Source organism: Pseudophryne corroboree, chromosome 3, assembly GCF_028390025.1.
Source record: "Pseudophryne corroboree isolate aPseCor3 chromosome 3, aPseCor3.hap2, whole genome shotgun sequence".
NCBI classification, from domain to species: domain Eukaryota; kingdom Metazoa; phylum Chordata; class Amphibia; order Anura; family Myobatrachidae; genus Pseudophryne; species Pseudophryne corroboree.
Genome location: NC_086446.1, coordinates 484383414 through 484395825, shown reverse-complemented (window position 1 = coordinate 484395825; position 12412 = coordinate 484383414). Strand labels below are relative to the sequence as shown.

Sequence of the window (12412 nt, the reverse complement as noted above, 5' to 3'; positions counted from 1 at the left end):
AGACTTCTGGATGAAGTCCCCACTCTCCCGGGTGGAGGTCGTGTCTGCTGAGAAAGTCTGCTTCCCAGTTGTCCACTCCGGGAATGAACACTGCTGACAGTGCTAACACATGATTTTCCGCCCATCAGAGAATCCTTGTGGCTTCTGCCATCGACATCCTGCTTATTGTGCCGCCCTGTCGGTTTACATGAGCGACCGCCGTGATGTTGTCTGACTGGATCAGCACCGGCCGGTGTTGAAGCAGGGGTCTAGCCTGACTTAGGGCATTGTAAATGGCCCTTAGTTCCAGAATATTTATGTGTAGGGAAGTCTCCTGACTTGTCCATAGTCCTTGGAAGTTTCTTCCCTGTGTGACTGCCCCCCAGCCTCGAAGGCTGGCATCCGTGGTCACCATGACCCAGTCCTGTATGCCGAATCTGCGGCCCTCTAGAAGATGAGCACTCTGCAGCCACCACAACAGCGACACCTTGGCCCTTGGAGACAGGGTTATCCGCCGATGCATCTGAAGATGCGACCCGGACCACTTGTCCAACAGATCCCACTGGAAGATCCTTGCATGGAACCTGCCGAATGGAATTTCTTCGTAAGAAGCTACCATCTTTCCCAGGGCTCACGTGCATTGATGCACCGACACCTGTATTTGTATTAGGAGGTCTCTGTCTAGAGACGACAACTCCTTGGACTTCTCCTCCGGGAGAAACCCTTTTTTCTTGTTCTGTGTCCAGAACCATACCCAGGAACAGTAGACGCGTCGTAGGAACCAGCTGCGACTTTGGAATATTCAGAATCCAGCCGTGCTGTTGTAGCACTTCCCGAGATAGTGCTACTCCGACGAACAACTGCTCCCTGGACCTCGCCTTTATAAGGAGATCGTCCAAGTACGGGATAATTATTTCGGCCATTACCTTGGTAAATACCCTCGGTGCCGGGGACAGACCAACGGCAACGTCTGGAATTGGTAATGACAAACCTGTACCACAATTTTGAGGTACTCCTGGTGAGGAGGGTAAATAGGGACATGCAGGTAAGCATCTTTGATGTCCAGTGATACCATGAAATTCTCCAGGTTTGCAATAATCGCCCTGAGCGATTCCATTTTGAACTTGAACCTTCGTATATAAGTGTTCAAGGATTTCAATTTTAGAATGGGTCTCACCGAACCGTCTGGTTTCGGTACCACAAACATTTTGGAATAGTAACCCCGGCCTTGTTGAAGGAGGGGTACCTTGATTTCACCTGCTGGAAGTACAGCTTGTGAATTGCCGCCAGTACTACCTCCCTTTTCCGAGGGCAGCAGGCAAGGCTGATGTGAGGTAACGGCGAGGGGGAGTCGCCTCGAACTCCAGCTTGTATCCCTGTGATACTACTTGCAGAACCTAGGGATCTACCTGTGGGCAAGCCCACTGGTCCCTGAAGTTCCCGAGACGCGCCCCCACCGCACCTGTCTCCACCTGTGGAGCCCCAGCGTCATGCGGTGGACTCAGAGGAAGCGGGGGAAGATTTTTGATCCTGGGAACTGGCTGTCTGGTGCAGCTTTTTCCTCCTTTCCTTGTCTCTGTGCAGAAAGGAAGCGCCTTTGACCTGCTTGCTTTTCTGAAGCCGAAAGGACTGTACCTGAAAATACGGTGCTTTCTTAGGCTGTGAGGAAACGTGAGATAAAAAAATTTCTTCCCAGCTGTTGCTGTGGATACGAGGTCCCAGAGACCATCCCCAAACAATTCCTCACCCTTATAAGGCAGAATCTCCATGTGCCTTTTAAAGCCAGCATCACCTGTCCACTGCCGGGTCTCTAATACCCTCCTGGCAGAATTGACATTGCCTTAATTCTGGATGCCAGCCGGCAAATATCCCTCTGTGCATCCCTCATATATAAGACGACGTCTTTAATATGCTCTATGTTAGCAAAATATTATCTCTGTCTAGGGTATTAATATTGACAGAGTATCAGACCACGCTGCAGCAGCACTATTCATGCTGAGGCAATTGCAGGTCTCAGTATAGTACCTGAGTGTGTATATACAGACTTCAGGATAGCCTCCTGCTTATCAGCAGGCTCCTTCAAAGTGGCCGTATCCTAAGACGGCAGTGCCACCTTTTTTGACAAACGTGTGAGCGCCTTATCCACCCTAGGGGATATCTCCCAACGTGACCTATCCTCTGGCGGGAAAGGGTACGCTATCAGTAACTTTTTAGAAATTACCAGTTTCTTATCGGGGGAACCCACGCTTCTTTACACACTTCATTCACTCATCTGATGGGGGAACAAAACACTGGCTGCTTTTTCTCACCAAACATAAAACCCCTTTTATGTGGTAATTGGGTTCATGTCAGAAATGTGTAACACATTTTTCATTGCCGAGATCATGCAACGGATGTTCCTAGTGGATTGTGTATATGTCTCAATCTCGTCGACACTGGAGTCAAACTCCGTGTCGACATCTGTGTCTGCCATCTGAGGTAACGGGTGTTTTTTGAGCCCCTGATGGCCTTTGAGACGCCTGGGCAGGCGCGGGCTGAGAAGCCGGCTGTCCCACAGCTGTTATGTTATCCAGCCTTTTATGTAAGGAGTTGACATTGTCGGTTAATACCTTCCACCTATCCATCCACTCTGATGTCGGCCCCACAGGGGGCGACATCCCATTTATCGGCCTCTGCTCCGCCTCCACGTAACCTTCCTCATCCAACATGTCGACACAGCCGTACCGACACACCGCACACACACAGGGAATGCTCTGACTGAGGACAGGACCCCACAAAGTCCTTTGGGGAGACAGAGAGAGAGTATGCCAGCACACACCAGAGCGCTATATAATGCAGGGATTAACACTATAACTGAGTGATTTTTCCCCCAATAGCTGCTTGTATACACATATTGCACCTAAATTTGGTGCCCCCCCTCTCTTTTTAACCCTTTGAGCCTGAAAACTACAGGGGAGAGCCTGGGGAGCTGTCTTCCAGCTGCACTGTGAAGAAAAAATAACGCCAGTGTGCTGAGGGAGATAGCCCCGCCCCTTTTTCGGCTGACTTTTCTCCCGCTTTTCTCATGGATTCTGGCAGGGGTAATTTATCACATATATAGCCCTGGGACTATATATTGTGATGATTTGCCACCCAAGGTGTTTATATTGCCCTCAGGGCGCCCCCCCCCCCCCCCAGCGCCCTGCACCCATCAGTGACCGGAGTGTGAGGTGTGCATGAGGAGCAATGGCGCACAGCTGCAGTGCTGTGCGCTACCTTGTTGAAGACAGAAGTCTTCTGCTGCCGATTTTCCGGAACACTTCTTGCTTCTGGCTCTGTAAGGGGGCCGGCGGCGCGGCTCCGGGACCGAACATCGAGGTCGGGTCCTGTGGTCGATCCCTCTGGAGCTAATGGTGTCCAGTAGCCTAAGAAGCCCAAGCTACCACCAGTTAGGTAGGTTCGCTTCTTCTCCCCTTAGTCCCTTGCTGCAGTGATTCTGTTGCCAGCAGATCTCACTGTAAAATAAAAAACCTAAATTATACTTTCTTTCTAGGAGCTCAGTGTGCTAGTGTGCATCCAGCTCAGCCGGGCACAAGATTCTAACTGAGGTCTGGAGGAGGGTCATAGTGGGAGGAGCCAGTGCACACCAGGTAGTCCTAAAGCTTTCTTTAGTTGTGCCCAGTCTCCTGCGGAGCCGCTATTCCCCATGGTCCTTACGGAGTCCCAGCATCCACTTAGGACGTCAGAGAAAATTTGTTAGCAGTTGGGCAAAACCATGGGGGTAATTCCAAGTTGATCGCAGCAGGATATTTTTTAGCAGTTGGGCAAAACCATGTGCACTGCAGGGGGGGGGCAGATATAACATTTGCAGAGAGAGTTACCACTGCATTCCCTCGGTGGGCCCTACATACCCCAGTCCGACACTGCCTGTGTCTCTCTATGGATATTTTCCAGTTTAAAGACTACCAGTGCATTGTCCATCTCCAGCACTTCCTGGCTCCGAAGTAATTTGTCAGTTCCTGAATAGCTGGTACAATCCCAACGTCTGTTCAACCTGCCGGTTCTTAAATAGGAGGTTTAAACCAGCATTTGCTCTAGTAACTGGTTCCTGTACAACTGGTTTAGTTCCAGTTTCTGCATCATCGCTAGTTCCTCTGTTGGTGTCATCATTGATTCTATCTCAGAGACTCACTAGTCCTGACAGCTCCGTATTCCCTGATCTGATTAGGCCCATCACTAGTCCCGAGTCTCCAGCATCTGCAAACATTGAACTGTCCCGTCTGTGTATCAACAGATAGCTACTCTCACTTCTTCATTATCCAGATGTGCCTCTCTAACCTCTGGACTGCATGAAGAAGAGTTATATTAGACCTCCTAGTTTACGTCCCAGCCTCACAGATCACATTCCCGCTACAACACCTAGGGGGTAATACAAACCTGATCGCTCGCTAGCAGTTTTTTTCTGCAATCAGATAGTCGCCACCTACAGGGGAGTGTATTTTAGCTGTGCAAGAGTGCAAACGCATGTGCAGCCGAGGGGTATAACTACACTTTGTGCAGTTTCTGAGTTGCCCTGAACTTACTCAGTTGCTGCGATCACTTCAGCCTGTCCAGGGCCAGAGTTGACGTCAGACACCCGCCCTGCAAACGCTTGGAAATGCCTGTGTTTTTCCAACCACTCCCAGAAAACGATCAGTTGACATCCACAAACGCCTTCTTCCTGTCAATCTCTTTGCGATCGGCTGTGCAAATGGATTCTTCGTAAAACCCATCGCACAGCAACGATCTGCTTTGTACCCGTGCAACGCGCCTCCGCATTGCGGTGCATGCGCAGTTCTGACCTGATCGCAGCGCTGCAAAAAACGCTAGCGAGCAATCAGGCCTGAATTACCCCCCTAGTCCGGATCCACAGCCAGACACATGCGTGACAGCTTCATGGCATTATTTACACAAGCAAAAAGCGCCACTAGAGAAATATCTTATTTCTTCATTGTCAACCTATTAATATATTTTAGAAAATCGGTAGAAAACCTTTTTTTATGCACATGCTAGAAAAAGGGGTTATCACCATGTGATACATGTACCCCAGTGTATGTTGAGGACACTGGTATACATTGGGGCCTATGTTATTAAAGTAAATTTGCGGGCTATCCCCCCAAAACACGTTTTCTGGGGATATTTGGGGGGGGGGATTTGCAAATTTACATTATCCCCTAAATGTATGTGCTGTGATCCCCAGTTTTTGTTAGAAAAAGCAGCCGCTACAGCTGCTTTTTTTATCTAATTTACCATCTCCAGGTGGCATGCTTGCCTACTCTCCTAGATTGGTCGGGAGGCCGATGATGCAATTTGTGCTTTATTACATCATCATAACCCCACCACCTGCTATTCAATGCCCAGTAATCTCAACATTGCATAGCAGGGGCGGGGCTACAATGACGCAATCACCATGCCTCCTATTATGACCTGGCTGCACCCTTCCGCATGTGGCAGCCAGACAGTCGGTAAGCATGCCGGATGGCGTTAGCCGCTGTAGCCTATGGGCTACAGACAGGGCCGGACTGCACTTCTGGCAAATGCCAGAAGAGCTGATGGGCCGGTACGGTCCACAGAGAGCCGGGAACGCCGCACGCAGTGCAGCTCCCAGCTCTCTGTCTCGTCCCCCGCTGCTGCTGCCGACTTAGTGCCCCGTTGCTAAGCAATATGAGGGCTTGCCGCAAGTCCACGCTCCTTCACTAGCGGCATGCCCCTATTTGCAGTGTCCGCGCCCCAATTTGCTAAGCAATATGGGGGAGTGCAGCGAGTCGATGCCCCCTGACTTGCGGCACGCCCCCATTTGCAGTATCGGCATGCCGCATTCTCAGCTTGTGCGCGCACACGGATGCCAGGGCCAGAAAGAGGCCCCAGTCTGTCCCTGTCTACAGACCGCGAATTACCAAGAGAAGGTCCCTCCCTACCGCTCTTCACTCATCCATGCGCAGTGCTGCACCTGTTCCGGAAGGAAGCAATTGCATTATCAGGCATTATCAATCACCTCACTTCTAGCACTACCCATCCAGCGTTTTCTTCAGTGCATCCCAGTAATCATTAATTTCTTATTGTTACAAACAGCGATGATGAGAAAGTATATATGCCCCATTATGTGAAATTGGAATATAGGGACAGGACCGAACACAGTATATTGAGATAACTGGGGTTATACATGCTGGCCTCATCTCTGTTATGCAGATATATTATATGAGTGATTGGCAGGACAAGCACGGATACACCTGAATTCCACCCGTTGTGGGCGTGGCGTCGCTCTGCGCTAGTGACTGGGCGCTGTGGTGGAGAAGGGCCAGCGCTGCGCGGCGTGACGTCACGTCATCGGTCTGGTACGGGAATGGCGTGTGAGCATGAGGCGGCGCAGGTACGTCAGTGTGTGAGGCGTTCCGAGAATCTAAGTGGAGTGTGACGCAGGCTAACAGTGTATGAGTGAATGACGTACCTGGTCTGGGGCTAGCAGTGTGAGTGAATGACAGTGTCTGTCAGGCGTGCTGGCAGCGTGAGTGAATCAGGTGTTGGCGGCGTGAGTGAGCCGGTGTGCTGGTGGCTGCAGGTGCAGAGAGCTTGGGAAGTGAGCAGTAATGGCAGTGGGGTGAATGTCTGGAGTGTGAAGGTTATTTATATACCTGTATAATGAAATAAGTATTTCTGTGTAGACAGATGCTGGTAAATTACTCGAATACAGACGCTGGCTGGGCGATGCCATCACAGCAAGTATGTTTCATGTGTTATGTGTGTGACATAATAAAAGATAATTGTTGTGTTCTAATTTCCCTTGAGGATCAATCCTCCCTTAAATACAGTAGATTTTATTCTATGAAATAGCTGCTGATAACATCTGGCAACCAGACTGTAATGCTTTCCCTCTTCTTACCTGTAAGCCTACTATTATACAGCAGGGAGCCGCTTGGAATTTAAGATGGGTACACACTGTAACAATCTGCGATCTCATGATGGATCGATGCGATGTATCGATATGTTGTGTGGGTCCACCGTGTGATGGCACACTATATTGTCATGTAGTTAATGTAACTGCAATAGATTGTGCGTCTCATCGCCCCATCGCTTGTGCAGCACATCAGATGGGAAGATGCAACCACTACCACACAACCCATCATACAATCAATTGTGAGTACACACTCGCACAGTAGTGTGATAAATTGTATAGTTGTGTGTACCCATCTTTACAGTGGACGTTAATATTATTACAGTACCATGTATTTAAACTGTTTTATTGGGACTCAGATGTTCATGTTTTATTAAGAGTTAAGTGTTTTTACCCATAATACCTTCATGTACATGTTACTTCATACGCGTCAGTACCTCCTATCTTTTGCACCAGATGGAATATCATATTCACACATTTTCCCTGTAGACTTGCATGCTATTAAATTGTGCATGGCTATAGCTTTTAAATCCATGTTTTAATACCGTATTGTAATCTTGGACAGCTGTTGCCAATCACTTTAGCATTTCATTCTGGTGTCGGCTTTGTAACCAGGTGTAAGGATTTATACAGATTGCTACTTATCTCCGTATATCTCTAACGTCCTAGTGGATGCTGGGTACTCCGTAAGGACCATGGGGATAGACGGGCTCCGCAGGAGACATGGGCACTTTAAGAAAGAATTTAGGTTCTGATGTGCACTGGCTCCTCCCTCTATGCCCCTCCTCCAGACCTCAGTTTGATACTGTGCCCAGACGAGCTGGATGCTTTTCAGTGAGCTCTCCTGAGTTTGCTGAGAGAAAGTATTTTGTTAGGTTTTTTATTTTCAGGGAGCTCTGCTGGCAACAGACTCCCTGCATCGTGGGACTGAGGGGAGAGAAGCAGCCCTACTCTCTAAAACTAGGTCCTGCTTCTTAGGCTACTGGACACCATTAGCTCCAGAGGGATCGGTACGCAGGATCTCACCCTCGCCGTCCGGTCCCGGAGCCGCGCCGCCGTCCCCCTCGCAGAGCCGGAAGACAGAAGCCGGGTGAGTATGAGAAGCAAAGAAGACTTCACAGGCGGCAGAAGACTCTGTGTTCTTCACTGAGGTAACGCACAGCACTGCAGCTGTGCGCCATTGCTCCACACACCTACACATACTCAGGTCACTGTAAGGGTGCAGGGCGTGGGGGGATGAGTACTAAATGCCGCCGGCCGGAATCCCGGCGCTCGAAATACCGGCGCCGGAATCCCGACCACACAATCCCGACAGGGGTGGCGAGCGGAAAGCAGGCCCTTGCGGGCTCGCTTCGCTCGCCACGCTGCAGGCACGGTGCCTCGTTACGCTCGGCACACTATTATATTCTCCCTCTATGGGTGTCGTGGACACCCACGGAGGGAGAATATGTCGGGATTGTGGCGGTCGGGATTCCGGCGTCGGTATTTCGACCGCCGGGATTCCGGCCGGCGGCATCTTGACCGCTTCCCGGCGCGGGGGGGGGGGGGGCTGGCCAGCATTTGGGACCTCTTTTGGCAAAGTTAAGCATATATACAGCTGGGCACTGTGTATATATGTATGAGCCCCCGCCAAAAAATTGCATATTTAAGCGGGACAGAAGCCCCCCGCCGAGGGGGTGGGGCTTCTTCCTCAGCACTCACCAGCGCCATTTTTTTCTCCACCGCTCCGCTGAGAGGAAGCTCCCCAGGCTCTCCCCTGCAGATACACGGTAGAAGAGGGTAAAAAGAGAGGGGGGGCACATAATTAGGTGCAAAAAGCAATATAAACAGCAGCTACTGGGTTAACATTAAGTTACTGTGTTATTCCTGGGTTTATAGCGCTGGGGTGTGTGCTGGCATACTCTCTCTCTGTCTCTCCAAAGGGCCTTGTGGGGGTACTGTATTCAGAGAGGGCATTCCCTGTGTGTGTCGTGTGTCGGTACGCTTGTGTCGACATGTCTGATGAGGAAGGCTATGTGAAAGCAGAGCGGGAGCAAATGAATGTGGTGTCTCCGCCGACGGCGCCGACACCTGATTGGATGGATATGTGGAAGGTTTTAAATGATAATGTTAATTCCTTGCATAAAAAGTTAGAAAAAGCTGAAGCCTCGGGACAGTCAGGGTCCCAACCCGTGCCTGATCCTATGTCGCAGAGGCCGTCAGGGTCTCAGAAGCGCCCACTATCCCAAACTGTTGACACAGATACCGACATGGATTCTGACTCCAGTGTCGATTACGAGGATGCAAAGTTACAGCCAAAATTGGCTAAATCCATCCGTTATATGATTATAGCATTTAAGGATGTGTTGCACATCACAGAGGAAACCCCAGTCCCTGACAAGAGGGTGCATATGTATGGGGAAAAGAAGCCGGAGGTAACCTTTCCCCCCTCACACGAGCTAAATGAGTTATGTGAAAAGGCTTGGGAATCTCCAGATAAAAAAACTGCAGATTTCCAAAAGGATTCTTATGGCGTATCCTTTCCCGCCAACGGACAGGTTACGCTGGGAATCCTCCCCTAGGGTGGACAAAGCTTTAACACGCTTATCCAAGAAGGTAGCCCTGCCGTCACAGGATACGGCTACCCTCAAAGATGCTGCGGATCGCAAACAGGAGGTTACCCTGAAGTCCATTTATACACATTCAGGTACCTTACTGAGGCCGGCAATCGCGTTGGCCTGGGTGTGTAGTGCTGTAGCAGCATGGACGGATACCTTATCTGAGGAAATTGTTACCTTAGACAAGGATACTGTATTGTTGACCCTGGGGCATATTAAAGACGCTGTCCTATATATGAGAGATGCTCAAAGAGACATTAGTCTACTGGGTTCTAGAATAAATGCTATGTCGATTTCTGCCAGAAGGGTCCTGTGGACTCGGCAATGGACAGGTGATGCCGACTCAAAAAGGCATATGGAGGTTTTACTTTACAAGGGTGAGGAATTGTTTGGGGAGGGTCTCTCGGACCTGGTCTCCACAGCTACAGCTGGAAAGTCAAATTTCTCTAACGTCCTAAGTGGATGCTGGGAACTCCGTAAGGACCATGGGGAATAGCGGCTCCGCAGGAGACTGGGCACAACTAAAGAAAGCTTTAGGACTACCTGGTGTGCACTGGCTCCTCCCTCTATGACCCTCCTCCAGACCTCAGTTAGAATTTTGTGCCCGGCCGAGCTGGATGCACACTAGGGGCTCTCCTGAGCTCTTAGAAAGAAAGTAATATTTAGGTTTTTTATTTTCAGTGAGATCTGCTGGCAACAGACTCACTGCTACGAGGGACCTAGGGGAGAGAAGCGAACCTACCTGCTTGCAGCTAGCTTGGGCTTCTAGGCTACTGGACACCATTAGCTCCAGAGGGATCGAACACAGGCCCAGCCTCGGTCGTCCGGTCCCGGAGCCGCGCCGCCGTCCCCCTAGCAGAGCCAGAAGCAAGAAGACGTTCCTGGAAATCGGCGGCAGAAGACTTCGGTCTTCATTAAGGTAGCGCACAGCACTGCAGCTGTGCGCCATTGCTCCCCAGGCACACCACATACTCCGGTCATTGATGGGTGCAGGGCGCTGAAGGGGGGGGGGGGGGCTCCCTGGGCTGCAATATAAGTACCTTACTTGGCAAATTAACACATAATATAGCCTTTATGACTATATATGTGTAAAATCCCCTGCCATAACTGTATAAAAAAAGCGGGAGAAGCCGGCCGGAAAAGGGGCGGGGCTATCTCCCTCAGCACACTGGCGCCATTTTCTCTAACGTCCTAGTGGATGCTGGGGACTCCGTCAGGACCATGGGGAATAGCGGCTCCGCAGGAGACAGGGCACAAAAAGTAAGCTTTTAGGATCACATGGTGTGTACTGGCTCCTCCCCCTATGACCCCCCTCCAAGCCTCAGTTAGGTTTTTGTGCCCGTCCGAGCAGGGTGCAATCTAGGTGGCTCTCTTAAAGAGTTGCTTAGAAAAAGTTTTTAGGTTCTTTATTTTCAGTGAGTCCTGCTGGCAACAGGCTCACTGCTACGAGGGACTTAGGGGAGAGAAGTGAACTCACCTGCGTGCAGGATGGATTGGCTTCTTAGGCTACTGGACACCATTAGCTCCAGAGGGAGTCGGAACACAGGTCTCGCCCTGGGGTTCGTCCCGGAGCCGCGCCGCCGACCCCCCTTGCAGATGCTGAAAATTGAAGAGGTCCGGAACCAGGCGGCAGAAGACTTTCAGTCTTCATCAGGTAGCGCACAGCACTGCAGCTGTGCGCCATTGTTGTCAGCACACTTCACACAGCGGTCACGGAGGGTGCAGGGCGCGGGGGGGGGCGCCCTGGGCAGCAATGTATAATACCTGTATGGCGAAAAATACATCACATATAGCCCTTGAGGCTATATGGATGTATTTAACCCCTGCCAGACATCACAAACTCCGGAGAAGAAGCCCGCCGAAAAGGGGGCGGGGCCTATTCTCCTCAGCACACAGCGCCATTTTCCCTCACAGAAATGCTGGTGGGAAGGCTCCCATGCTCTCCCCTGCACTGCACTACAGAAACAGGGTTAAAAACAGAGAGGGGGGGCACTTATTTGGCGATATGAATATATATTAAATGCTATAAGGGAGGAACACTTATATAAAGGTTGTCCCTGTATAATTATAGCGTTTTGGTGTGTGCTGGCAAACTCTCCCTCTGTCTCCCCAAAGGGCTAGTGGGTCCTGTCCTCTATCAGAGCATTCCCTATGTGTGTGCTGTATGTCGGTACGTGTGTGTCGACATGTATGAGGAAAATGTTGGTGAGGAGGCGTAGCAAATTGCCTGTAATGGTGATGTCACTCTCTAGGGAGTCGACACCGGAATGTATGGCTTATTTATGGAATTACGTGATAATGTCAACACGCTGCAAGCCGGTTGACGACATGAGACGGCCGGCGATCAAATTAGTACCTGTCCAGGCGTCTCAAACACCGTCAGGGGCTGTAAAACGCCCATTTACCTCAGTCGGTCGACACAGACCCAGACACGGACACTGATTTCAGTGTCGACGGTGAAAAAACAAACGTATTTTCCTTTAGGGCCACACGTTAAGGGCAATGAAGGAGGTGTTACATATTTCTGATACTACAAGTACCACAAAAAAGGGTATTATGTGGGATATGAAAAAACTACCTGTAGTTTTTCCTGAATCAGATAAATTAAATAAGGTGTGTGATGATGCGTGGGTTTCCCCCGATAGAAAATTATTGGCGGTATACCCTTTCCCGCCAAGGGCGCGTTGGGAAACACCCCTTAGGGTGGATAAGGCGCTCACATGCTTATCAGAACAAGTGGCGGTACCATCTACAGATAGGGCCGTACTTAAGGAGCCAGCTGATAGGAGGCTGGAAAATATCCTAAAAAGTATACACACACATGCTGGTGTTATACTGCGACCAGCGATCGCCTCAGCCTGGATGTGCAGAGCTGAGGTGGCTTGGTCGGATTCCCTGACTAAAAATATTGATACCCTTGACAGGG

At 50.3% G+C, this 12412-nt stretch overlaps 1 protein-coding gene across 4 annotated transcripts in view; it reads left to right on the top strand.

Moving 5' to 3' along the window:
- Positions 1–6246: 6246 nt before the first annotated feature.
- COPRS (coordinator of PRMT5 and differentiation stimulator) overlaps positions 6247–12412 on the top strand; it is a 94227-nt gene continuing 88061 nt past the window's right edge. For 2 of the 4 annotated variants that reach the window (XM_063963632.1, XM_063963630.1), the window contains exons 1-2: positions 6457–6502; positions 6660–6717. In XM_063963632.1, coding sequence (XP_063819702.1) covers positions 6473–6502; positions 6660–6717 — 88 coding nt within the window. In that variant the 5' untranslated portion in view covers positions 6457–6472. Of the gene's footprint in view, positions 6368–6456; positions 6503–6659; positions 6718–12412 lie in introns of those variants that run through there. The other 2 variants (XM_063963633.1, XM_063963631.1) reach the window with 2 other exon arrangements.